The sequence below is a fragment of the Nyctereutes procyonoides genome, unplaced genomic scaffold (genome assembly GCF_905146905.1).
Source record: "Nyctereutes procyonoides isolate TBG_1078 unplaced genomic scaffold, NYPRO_anot_genome, whole genome shotgun sequence".
Classification (NCBI taxonomy): domain Eukaryota; kingdom Metazoa; phylum Chordata; class Mammalia; order Carnivora; family Canidae; genus Nyctereutes; species Nyctereutes procyonoides.
In genome coordinates this window covers 47,709,624-47,722,752 of record NW_026575020.1, presented here as the reverse complement: position 1 = coordinate 47,722,752, position 13,129 = coordinate 47,709,624, and the positions used below count along the sequence as shown (strand labels likewise).

Below are 13,129 nucleotides of genomic sequence, written 5' to 3'. Positions count from 1 at the left end.
GGGAGAAGCAGGCTCCGTGTAGGTAGCCTGACGTGGGACTCAATCCTGGGTCTCCAGAATCATGCCCTGGGCTGAAGGCAGCACTAAAACACTGAGCCACCCAGGATGCCCTCATTCTCTAGTCTTTGTAATATGTCTTACTTGAAATGTTTTAGGCTAGAAACTATGTAATATTAAAGGAATATTCATTCAACCGTTTCAACAAAAGAGCCTCTCTTAGGCTATCAAAAAGAAACAATCAACAGTTAAAATATAATTCCCCTGGGCCAAAAAAAATAAAATAAAATAAAATAAAATAAAAAAATAATTCCCCTGGGCCGCCTGGGTGGCTCAGCAGTTAAGCATCTGTCTTCGCCTCAGGGTGTGATCCCAGGGTCTGGGATCAAGTACCACATCCCCGCATCGGGCTCCTTGCGAGGAGCCTGCTTCTCCCTCTGCCTGTGTCTCTGCCTTTCTCTCTTCCTCTCTCTCTCTCTCTCATGAATAAATAAATAAAAATTTTAAAATATATATATAATTCCCCTTACTTGTAAAGAATTACATGCCACGAGAAAAGTGATTTAAAATAAGCCTTAAACACAATATATGTGAGTATGACTGTAGTTTTTCAGTCACATCACTATATTACGTTATTTTTTTCACCAAGCCCTTGGTTATTTCTAAAATCTTTCATTGAAAAGCTAGGCTGGGCCGCCTGGGTGGCTTGGTCGATTAGGTGTGTAACTCTTGGTTTTGGCTCCGGTCATGAGCACACAAGTAGGGGGCGCTGCAAGGAGAGGGAGAAGTTGACTCCCGGCTGAGCAGAGAGCCCTATGTAGGCCTCCATCCCAGGACCCTGGGATCATGACCTGAGCCAAAGGCAGATATTTAACGAACTGAGTCACCCAGGCACCTCGAGTTTCATTCTTTTGCATGCAGTTCTCCAGTTTTCCCAGCACCATTTGTTGAAGAGACTTTTTCCCCATTGTATATTCTTCCCTCCTTTGTCATAGATTGAAAATTTTGGAAAAATACCTTGATTAGGCTTAGCTTTTCTTTCCCTCTTTTTTTTTTTTTAAAGGTATTTTTCCAAAACTAGGGGTGCGTGGGTGGCTCGGTGAGTTCTGGGATTGAGCCTCACGTGGGGCTCCCTGCTCAGCAGGGAGTCGGCTTCTCCCTCTCCCTGCTGCACCCCCTACTTGTGTGCACTCTTATTCTGTTTCAAATAAATAAATAAAATCTTTTAAAAAAAAGGATGAAACTGGACCACTTTCACACACTATACGCAAAAATAAGCTCAAAATGGATTAAATACCTAAAAGTAAGACCTGAAACCATAAAACTCTTGGAAGAAAACAAAGGCAGTAATCTCTTTGACATCAGCCTCAGCAGCATTTTTCTAGATATGTCTCCTCAGGCAAGGGAAACAAAAGCAAAAATAAACTACTAGGACTACACCAAAATAAAAAGCTTTTGAACAGCAAGGGAAACCATCAACAAAATGAAAAGGCAACCTGCTGAATGGCAAAACATATTTGCATATAATACATCCAAAAAGGGGTTGACACCCAAAATATAAAAAGAACTTATACAACTCAACACCAAGAAAATAAACAACCTGATTAAAAAATGGGCAAAGGACCTGAATAGGCATTCTACCAAAGAAGACATAAAGATGGGCAATAGATACATGAAAAGATGTTAAACATCACTATCAGGAAATGCAAATCGAAACTGCAATGAAATATCACCTCATACCTGTCAGAATGCCTATAATCAAAAAGAAAAAAAATAATAAGTGTTGTGAGGATGTGGAGAAAAATGAATCCTTCTGCACTATTGGTAGAAATGCAAATTAGGTGCAGCCACTATGGGAAACAGTGTGGAAGTTCCTCAAAAAATTAAAAATAGAAATACCATACAATCCAGTAATTCCATTACTGGCTATTTACCCAACGAAAACAAAAACATTAATTTTAAAAAAATATATGCACTTCTATGTTTATTGCAGCAGTGTTTACAACAGCCAATATATAGAAGCAACCCAAGTGTGCACTGATGAATAAATAGATTAAGAAGATGCAGTACAGGGGTTCCTGGGTGGCTCACTCAGTTAAGTGACTCTTAGGTTTCAGCTCAGGTCCTGATTTCAGGGTCATTGAGATCATGTCAGGATTCTTTCCCTCTTTCTCTCCTGCCCCTCTCTCTATTCTCCTTTGAATGCTCATGCACATGCACACTGTAAAATAAATAATTTTTTAAAATATATTTTTTAAAGATTTTATTTATTTATTCATAGAGAGAGAGAGGCAGAGACACAGGCAGAGGGAGAAGCAGGCTCCATGCAGGGAGCCCAACGTAAGACTCAATCCTGGGTCTCCAGGATCACACTCCAGGCTGCAGGCAGCGCCAAAACACTGCGCCACCGGGGCTGCCCTAAACATCTTTTTTTAAAAAAGAAGATGCAGTACACTGCAGGCCCACACAAATATATGCACACTATAGAATGTTAGTCAGCAATGAAAAAGAATGAGATCTTGCCATTTGTGACAACATGGATAGACCTAGACAGTATCAGTAAGTGAAATGAATCAGATAAAGATAAATACCATATGATTTCACTTAAATGTGGAATTTAAAAAACTAAACAAATTTAAAAGACAGAAACAGAACCATAAATACAGAGCACAGACTGATGAGGGGTGGGGAGGGGACGACAGGTGAAGGGAGTGATAAGGGAGTGATCTATACTACAGCTTTCCAGTTATGGAATGAGTAAGTCAGGAGGATGAAAGAAAGGTACAGCATAGGGAAATAGGGAATAGTCAATGGAACTGTAATAGTATTGTATGGTAAAAAAAAAAATAGCATTGTATGGTGACAGATGACGGCTATACTTGTAAACACAGCAACATAACCTATAGACTTGTTGAAGCACTATGCTATACACACCTGAAACTAATCTAACACTGTGTCAGCCATACATCAATTAAAAATAAATTAATGATCGGTCACCTGGCTGGCTCAACTGGTAGAGCATGCAAATTTTTATCTCAGAGTTTTGAGTTTGAGCTCCACGCTAGGTATAAATATTACTTAAAAAAAAATGACATTCTCAGCTAGGGTTTAAAAATCTGGCCACCTTGGGAAAAATATTCATTGATGTTTATGATGATTGAGTTTGATCTATGTATTACATGTAGCATAATACTCCTTTAGTTGATATTTTCTTTTTATTTCACTTTTGCCATTTTTCTCATTCTATTTTGGTATTTTTAAGTCTTAATTTTAATTCCAGTTAAACTTATGTTCAGAAATGAAAACAAACTTGCCCACCTCATTTACCCAGTGTTCACAAGTGTGACAACTCTCACTATCTACAACACAACACCAAACTCAGAACTAAGGTCCATCAACATAGAGCCTATATATAGTTAATTTTTAAGATGCCCTCAAGTCCTTACTTAGATTCTATTCACTCTTTTTGAAGTAAAATTCCAACTTTAAATTTTATTATTCTAATCAGTTACTGGCTTGAAAAAAATCAGCCATAAAAAACATTTTGGGAATAACCAAAAAATCTGATTATATTTTTTTAAAGATTTATTTATTTATTTATTCATTCATTCATTCATTCATTCATGATAGAGAGAGAGAGAGAGGCAGAGACACAGGAGGAGGGAGAAGCAGGCTCCAAGCCGGGAGCCCGACGTAGGACTCTATCCTGGGACTCCAGGATCGCGCCCTGGGCCAAAGGCAGGTGCTAAACCACTGAGCCACCCAGGGATCCCCAAAAATCTGATTATAGACTGGACTTTAGGTAATATTAGGGAATCACGGTCAATCTTATTTGGTTCATAATAAAACTGTTGTTATACAATTATGGCCTTATTTTTTGGAGATGTGTACTAATGTATTTAGGAGGTAAATAACATGATGTCTGTCATTGTTTTCAAATATTTCAGAAAAAAGGGGAATATGATAATGTTACACTCTAAGTTTTGAGAATATGGATGTTTATTAAACTTCTATTTTCCAGGAACCTGGGTGGCCCAGTTGGTTGAGCATCTGCCTTTGGCTTGAGCCATGATCCCAGGGTCCCAGGATCAAGTCCCACATCAGGCTCCCTGCTCAGTGGGGAGTCTGCTTCTCTCTCTGCCCTTCCCCCCTGCTTGTGATCTCTCTCTCTCTCTCTCTCTAATAAATAAATAAAATCTTTAAAAAATAGATAAATAAACTTCCATTTTCTTACAGGAAAATATTTTAACTTCTTCATTACAAAAAAACAACTAATGTTTTTTAATTCTGTAACAAACATTGCCTGTCAGATTTCCTAACCCTGCCGACAAAGTGAAATCTGAAAGTCAGAAGCAGCAAATGGAAAAGAGGTGGAAGGTAGTTACAATGAGACATGTTGAGAGTTGCAAGGAATGCAAACTGACAGCCTGACAGTAAGGGAACAGACGTCAAAACAATATGGTATAAAAAAGGGAAGCGTAAGGTTAGGGCCAGTAGGAGAGGAGCTATTCCACAGCTCTCCAGCATTACAAAACAGCGTCATCATTAACAGACCGAAATTCTTGACTTGCTTTGTATTACTAACCCACTGCCTAATCATGGTATTTTATCTTATATAACATTTCCAAAAGTTGAAAAGAAAAAAAAAATTCACCTAAGAACAGAACCTACAACTAGCAACACATACATATAAACTTAGCCAATATTACCAAATATCTATTTCAAATAAACAACTTCATATACACTGCTTTTGCACTCAGGTAATAAGCATTTTCCAAGTTCTTCCATATCACATAAATGGTAACAAGGAATGCACTGAATTTTTAATTTTTTTTAATTTATTTATTTATGATAGTCACAGAGAGAGAGAGAGAGGCAGAGACACAGGCAGAGGGAGAAGCAGGCACCATGCACCGGGGCCCGATATAGGACTCGATCCCGGGTCTCCAGGATCGCGCCCTGAGCCAAAGGCAGGCGCCAAACTACTGTGCCACCCAGGGATCCCGAATGCACTGAATTTAATTAGAGAACTCCTCCCATACTGGAAGCTAAATGATTTTTCACTTTTATACACAGCGCTGCATTGAACACCATTGCACATACAATTTCTTCCTTCTTTTGGATTATTTACTTGGGATAGCATCCCAGAAATAAGATTAGTGGGTCAAAGGGTATAAATGCATTACCAAGCGACATTCTCCCTCACACTCCACTAACACAAGAGTGTACTTATTGCATTACAACTTTATCCTGATGTTGGTTAAACTTTTTTCCCCCAACATTATAGAGGTATAATTGGTATATTAAAAAAAAAAAAAGCACACAATGTATAAGTTTGGTAAGTCTGCATATATATATATACACCCATGTCACTGTCAGCAAGATATAGCTAATAAACATATCCATCACCTCCAAAAGTTTCCTGGTTAAACATTTACTTTAATAATTCAGTAGTTGTAAAATAGTATCTAACTTTAAAATGCTAAGTAAGACAAAAGAAAAATGCAACACTTTCCATATGCTCCTTCACTAGCAGCGTTTACTCGTTTACTCGTTTACTCTCCTGTGACTTTTCAAAAGTCATTTAACCTTCTGGGACTTTGTATGTCTCCAAAATGAGAAAACTGTACCAATCTCACTAATACTCAGGGGAGTGAAAATTAAACAAAGAGGATCTGTTTCTCTCACATGAGATTGGCAAAATGTCAAGACTGACAGGTTCCAGTACTACTAAGATTACAGCATAGGCATTCTCATGTATTGCTGAAGTGTGTGCATCGGAAACAAATCTGACAGTGTTCCATTAAAATTATAAGCATATAATTTTAACCCAGATATCCATTTTTTTGAAGATTTCATTTATTCATGAGGGACAAAGAGAGAGAGAAGCAAAGATACAGACAGAGGGAGAAGCAGGCTTGCTGCGGGGAGCCCGATGCGGGACCTGATCCCAGGACCCCGGAATCACGACCTGAGCCAAAGGCAGACGCTCAACCACTGAGCCAGCCAGGTGCCCCAGATACCCAATTTTTTTTTTAAGATTTTATTTATTTATTCATGAGAGACAGAGAGAGAGAGAGAGGCAGAGATACAGGCAGAGGGAGAAGCAGGCTCCATCCAGGAAGCCCAATGTGGGACTTGATCCCCAGATTCTAGGATCGTGCCTTGGGCCCAAGGCAGGTGCTCAACTGCTGAGCCACCCAGGCATCCCACCAGATATTCAATTTTTAAAACTCCTTTACCCATGGGCACCTGGGTGGCACAGTCAGTTAAGTGTCCGACTCTTCATTTCAGCTCAAGTCGTGATCTCAGGGTGATAAGATTGGCCCACGCCTAGTTCTTCACTCAGCAGGGGGTCTGCTTAAGATTCTCTCTCCTTCTTCCTGTCCTTGCCCCTCCCTCACTCTCTCACTCTTACTCTCTCTAAAAATCAGTAAGTTTTTTAAAAAAGAAAGAAAACAAAACAGGGGTGCCCGGGTGGCTCAGTTAGTTAAGTGTCTGCCTCTGGCTCAGGTCATGATCCCAGGGTCCCATGGAGCTCCTTGCTCAGCGGCTAGCCTCTCCCTCTGCCGCTCCCCCTGCTTGAGCTCTCTCTCTGTGTCGAATAAATAAAATCTTTTAAAAATAAATAAAAATAAAATAAAACCTTTTAAAAATAAGTAATTTCTAAAAATTAAATAAAACTCCTTCACCTAGACATCCAACTTTTAAGACTATACTACAGAAACAAACATTAAGAATAAATTTTTTTTAATTTTTTTATTTATTTATGATAGTCACACAGAGAGAGAGAGAGAGAGAGAGAGAGGGGCAGAGACATAGGCAGAGGGAGAAGCAGGCTCCATGCACCGGGAGCCCGACGTGGGATTCGATCCCGGGTCTCCAGGATTGCACCATGGGTCAAAGGCAGGCGCCAAACCGCTGCGCCACCCAGGGATCCCCAAGAATAAATTTTTATTACAAGATGGATTATAATTGACAAACTGGAAAACTATAACCACCTGATGTCCATCAATGGGAGAATTTTTTTTTTAAGATTTTATTTATTTATTCATGAGAGACACTCACAGAGAGAGAGAGAGAGGCAGAGACACAGGCAGAGGGAGAAGCAGGCTCCATGCAGGGAGCCCAATGTGGGAATCAATCCCGAAACTCCAGGACCATGCCCTGGGCCGAAGGCAGGCACTAAACTGCCAAGCCATCCAGGGATCCCCCAATGGGAGAATTTTTAAGTAAATATGAAACACAGTATGGAATATTAAGCAGTAATTGGAACTGGTGGAACTTAGAAAGATATCCATGATCTGTTGGTATGTAAGAAATCTGTTAGTCACATAAATCCTTCTTAATTTTTATTTTTTTTAAATTTATTTATTCATGAAAGACATGGAGAGAGAGAGAGAGAGAGAGAGAGAGAGGGGCAGAGACACAGGCAGAGGGAGAAGCAGGCTCCATGCAGGGAACCCGACGTGGGACTCGATCCCAGGTCTCCAGGATCACGCCCTGGGCTGCAGGCGGCGCTAACCTGCTGAGCCACCCAGGCTGCCCCCTTCTTAATTTTTAAAGGAAAACCCCTATCTACATATGATAAGCATCTGTGTTAGTCACCATAAAGAAAGGCACCAAAGATACAGCAAACTAGCAACAATGACTTCTTCAGATGAGGTAAAAAGGGGAAACCATTCCCTTCTTCGTATTCCCCTATATCATTTGACTTTCTTATTTTGGCTTGTTGGTAATTTTAAATGTCCACAGATAGAAAAGATTTTATTTAAGGAGGTTCACATTCTTCAGTGAATGGTTAAATTAGGTCCATTATGCCACAGGAATAAGACGGTTTTGTAAGGTTTACAACAAAAACCATTAATACTTCTAAAAGTTTTGATACAAAGGTGTAATAAACAAGGTTAACTTCTGTTTAACACTTCAGCACCCCTTTCCCAAATTCTGGATAAATGAAACATTATATTATTTAAATCACTGAGCTGTGCCAAAGATCCCACCAAAAGTGTGAGAATGCACGCTGAACCCCCTCACCCAATCACTCCTAGATTCATTCCAGTGAACTCGCAGCAATCATGAAGCAAAGGATTCCTATTCTATAAGTACCCAAGGAGCAAGAATCTTCTTAATTAATTTCTCGCCCAAAGAAAACAGGAAAAAGCACGAAGCAGCACCCCAGACAATCTTTCCTCTCTAAGGGAAATCTATACTGAAAGGAAAACACATTTTAGGAGGGACAGGCAAGCATTTCAATCCTTCCAAGCTTAACATTTAATCACTGTGTGTTACAATTCTTAAAATTTGGCTCTTACTGACTGAAAATATTCACACAAATTTGAAAAGGACACTATCAATGTTCTCATCTGTGACTAGGAACAATATTCAAGTGTACACTCATCAGGACAGGTAAGCTGTCATCCAAATTAGTTACCAGTCACCACAGTAAGGTAGAGTTTTTAATCTCTCTTGAAATTAGCATATAAAAAAACATAATCTCAAACATTGCTAATTTAAATAACCCAATATTTTCAAAACAGAAAACAATACCATTTTTAAACATACCATGCCTACAATCTTCATCAGCTTGCCCATAGTTTTTCTGCAAAATAAAAAATACAAGATAAAAGTAAGTAGTTCAAGGGCTGCTTAAAACAGATTTTATTAAATTTTTTAAAAAGGCTCAGCTTTGCTTCAAACTTTAATTATTAATGCTTAAAATATAATATTCACAGAGCAAAACTAATTCATGTATGCTCTGAGGATTACATAGTACTCTACAAATAAACATTACAATGTACTTCTCTGTCCATTTACTTGCTCCTACTTCTTTCTCTAGCTCCAAATCACCAGAACCTCCTCCTTCATGATCGCCCTCAGCTAACGACTTCACTGAGAAAACCAAAACCTTGAGAAAAGAATTTCTGTGGACTGTCACACCATGTCTACCTGCTTCCCAGCACACTTGGCTTTCCACCTGTCGGGCTCCCTGCATGGAGCCTGCTTCTCTCTCTGCCTATGTCTCTGCCTCTCTCTGTGTGTGTCTCTAATGCATAAATAAATAAAATCTTTAAAAATTAAAATAAAAAAATAAAAAATCCCTCTCTTGGAGCACCTAGATGACTCAGTCAGTTAAGCATCTGCCTTCAGCTCAGGTCATGATCCTAGGGTCCTGGGTCTGAGTCCCGCATCGGGCTCCCTGCTCAGCAGGGAGTCTACTTCTCCCTCTGCCCCTCCACCAGCTCATGCTTTCTCTCGCTCGTTCTCCCTCTCTCAAAATAAATAAAATCTTTTTTTCTTAAGATTTTATTTATTCGGGATCCCTGGGTGGCGCAGCGGTTTGGCGCCTGCCTTTGGCCCAGGGCGCGATCCTGGAGACCCGGGATCGAATCCCACGTCGGGCTCCCGGTGCATGGAGCCTGCTTCTCCCTCTGCCTGTGTCTCTGCCTCTCTCTCTTTCTCTCTCTGTGACTATCATAAATAATAATAAATAAAAATTAAAAAAAAAAAGATTTTATTTATTCATGAGAGACAGAGAGAGAGAGAGAGAGAGAGAGAGGAAGAGACACAGGCAGAGGGTGAAGCAGACTCCATGCAGGGAGCCCAATGTGGGCTCTCTCTCTCTCTTTCTCTCTCTCTTATGTCTATCATGAATAAATAAGTAAACTCTTTAAAAAATAAATCCTTCTCTTGACTTCACTTCTCCCATCAGCTACCACTCCCACTTTTTTGTGCTTCTTTGGGACAAAACTCAAGAACTGTCTATACTCGTGAATTTCAATTCCTTCCCCATGACTCTCCTTTTTTTTTTTTAAGGTTTTATTTTATTTTTTAAGATTTTATTTATTTATTCATAGACACAGAGAGAGAGAGGCAGAGACACAGGCAGAGGGAGAAGCAGGCTCCATGCAGGGAGCCCGATGTGGGACTCGATCCCGGGTCTCCAGGATCACACCCCAGGCTGCAGGCAGCGCCAAACCACTGTGCCACCAGGGCTGCCCCCCATGACTCTCCTTAGTCAGTTGTTCACCTATCACTCCATGGAAGCTGTTCTCATGGAGGTCTCCAATGACCTGTACTGTATCCAGGTAGACACACACTACATTTCCATATTCCCATTCAGATACACTGTCACATCCCAGTCAACTCACAACTGTCACTTCTCAATTCACAGCAACTGACGCTGCTAAACACTCCTTCACTTGGATCCACTTTCCTCACATAGCTGCCCATACGCAGCCCTCCCTTGGCTTTCCCTTCCATCAAGGGTTACTCCAGGCTGCTCTTCTGGTCCTTCCCCTTCTCCCCAGCCTCCTAACACTGTATTGCCATAATCTAAGTCCTCAGTCCCTTCCTCTTCTCTACGTACACTCATTTCCTTGGTGATCTGACCCAGGCTCAAGACTTTACAGATATATCACTTATGGGCCATCAACTCTTACGTCAGTATCTCTGACCCAGACCTCTCTTCCAAACTGCACACCTGCATATCTGACTTCTTACTCAGCATCTCGAGATGGATATCTAAATGACATCTCAGACTGAGTATGTCCAAAACTGAACTCCGATCTTCCCCCACAAAACCTGCTCCCCATCCACAGCCTTGTCATCTCAGTTAAAGGAAACTCCACTTTCCAATTGCTCAGACAAAACAATATTGAACTAAGGAATCTGTGACTACTCCCTCTTTCTTCCTCTCTGCGTTCATGTGTTAGGAAATCTTACTGGTTAGTTCTACCTTCAACTTAGAATCAGAACCAAACAACTTCTCACTCTCTCCACTACCACCATTTTGTCTGAGACATTATTATCTCTGGCTTGGATTATTCCAATAGCCTCCAAACTAGTCCCCTGCCTCTATACTTACTCCTCTATAGCCTATTTTCAACTCAAAAGCCAAAAAATTCCTGCCAAATCAGATCATGCCACTCCTTTGCCCAAAATCCCACAAGAGCTCCCCATCTTAAGTAGAAGAAAAATAGGTCCTTACAGGGACCTAGAGGGCCATAGGATCTAGCCATTATCCTCCCCCAGGACACTGGCCTCTTAGCTATTTCTCAAACATGCCAGAACACTGGCCTCAAACATGCCAGGTAGGATTCTGCCTCAGGGTCTTTGCACTGACTGTTTCCACTGCCTGTAATGCTCTTCCTCTAGATTTTGACATGGCTTACTCCCTTACCTCCTTCATATCACCTGTTCAGTGAAGTCAGTCTTGACCACTCAATTCAAAACTACAACCACATCCTTAACCCTAGTATCTTCAACCTCTCTTACCCTGACTTTTTTTTCTAACAGTCTAAAGTGTCTACCTATGTATAAGACCAATTGTTTATTGTCTGTCCCCTACTAGAAAAAATACCATGAAGCTTTTTCTTTTTCACCAATGTATACCAAGTACCTAGGCCAGTGTCCAGCACATAATATATACTCAATATTTGCTTAATGACTAACCCAAAATGCTATATATTAGTACAAGTTTAAAGGCTTAAAAACAGTTGTTACAATCAAACATATTCAGTAACCACTAACCACGTCACTCATCTCGTCAGCCCAGAATTATGTGATTATGACCAACAACTGTCCCCACTCAATGAAAAAGTCCATTTTACATGGTTCAGCAATGGGTTTTCAACAGTATTTACTCACCAGTTGCAAAAATGAGGCAATTCTGTAAAGAAGACTCTCAATTTTGATGCTTTCTATCTCCAGTGGACATGGCCCTGTGAAATCGGCCATGGAGTACTGGCCAAGAGAAAGGAGGGCCTCTGTGCAATGCTTGAGGGTCATTTCATAGTCCTGCCTCTTAAGTGATTCACACGCTTGTTCACATGACTTCTCAGCTCTTCTGTCTTCCATGACTCAGGGACAAAAATCCTAAAGACAGGAAGAAAGAACAAATCAGAGAAGGTTTTAAAATCTTACTAAACTCTAGCCTAATTCCTACTCGGCTGGATTAATTATCTATCTGAATAGTGACTCTCAACCAGACTTCTGATCAAGGTTGCAGCTGAGCAGTGGCTACTGATGCTACAAAATCTGTTTTTCTTTTATAGTTTATGAAGTCTTACTAAGATCCAAGCAAAATGTCAACCCTAAGTCAGTACCATACAAACAACACATCAAATGTATAAATGAGGCAAATGTATAAATGAAACATGACTTTGAATATGGCAGAGTGCAACAAACAGTGAAAGCTTCTTTTTTAAAAAACCAAAAGGTACAGAAATGTTTCATATCCAAACTTCCCAATTTCAGTCTTGTAATTCAGTGACTGTGACTGCAAGAGAATCAAAATCTATGCCATGCAGGATTTTTTCCCACCAACATAAAAAACTGGCTAAAATCCAAGTTTGAACTGCCTAATAATTCAACAAAGATTTCCCGAGGCTGGGGCCTGTGCTAGCAGCACTAAAGTCAAAGACAGAGCATGGCATCACTGCTTTCAAGAAACTCCGATTCTAACAAGAGCAGCAAAGCACAAATGAACAGTTACAAAGACTTATTCCATCTGCCGAAAGGCATGAGCTGGCCTCAAAAGGTGAACAGAAGTTCACCATGCAGAGATGATAGGGAGAGCATATGTGGGCTTTTGAGAGAGAAGAGTTCAAGTGAACTCACTGAGGAGAAACTATGTGACTTCAATTCCAGCTGTGTCAGGGGAAGAGGAGGAGATACGAACGGCCTCATGTGCCACAAGAAGTGAGAGCTTCACTCCACAGGCAATGAGCCATGACAGATTTTAAATTAGGAAGGAATCTGGGGCACCTGGGTGACACATTTGGTTAAGCATCCGACTCTTGGGTTTCTGCTTAGGTTGTGATCTCAGGATCATGAGATCAGGCTCCACGCTCAGTGCAGAGACCGCTTAAGACTCTCTCTCCCTCTTTCTCTGCCCTCCCCTCAAATAAATAAATCTCGAAAAATAAAATTATGGACGCCTGGGTGGCTCAGTGGTTAGGCATCTGCCTTCAGCTGAGGGCAGGATCCTGGAGTTCTGGGATCGAATCCCACATCAGGCTCGACGTGGGGAGCCTGCTTCTCCCTCTGCCTATGTTTCTGCCTCTCTCTCTGTGTCTCTCATGAATAAATAAATAAAATCCTAAAAAAATAAAATTAAAATTAAAAAATT

At 40.5% G+C, this 13,129-nt stretch overlaps 1 protein-coding gene across 2 annotated transcripts in view; it reads right to left on the bottom strand.

Moving 5' to 3' along the window:
* HELZ (helicase with zinc finger) overlaps positions 1 to 13,129 on the bottom strand; it is a 158,724-nt gene that overhangs the window by 120,065 nt on the left and 25,530 nt on the right. For both annotated transcript variants that reach the window (XM_055326387.1, XM_055326397.1), the window contains exons 5-6: positions 11,647 to 11,874; positions 8,563 to 8,599 (exon numbers count right to left, since the gene is read on the bottom strand). In XM_055326387.1, coding sequence (XP_055182362.1) covers positions 8,563 to 8,599; positions 11,647 to 11,856 — 247 coding nt within the window. In that variant the 5' untranslated portion in view covers positions 11,857 to 11,874. The remainder of the gene's footprint in view (positions 1 to 8,562; positions 8,600 to 11,646; positions 11,875 to 13,129) is intronic.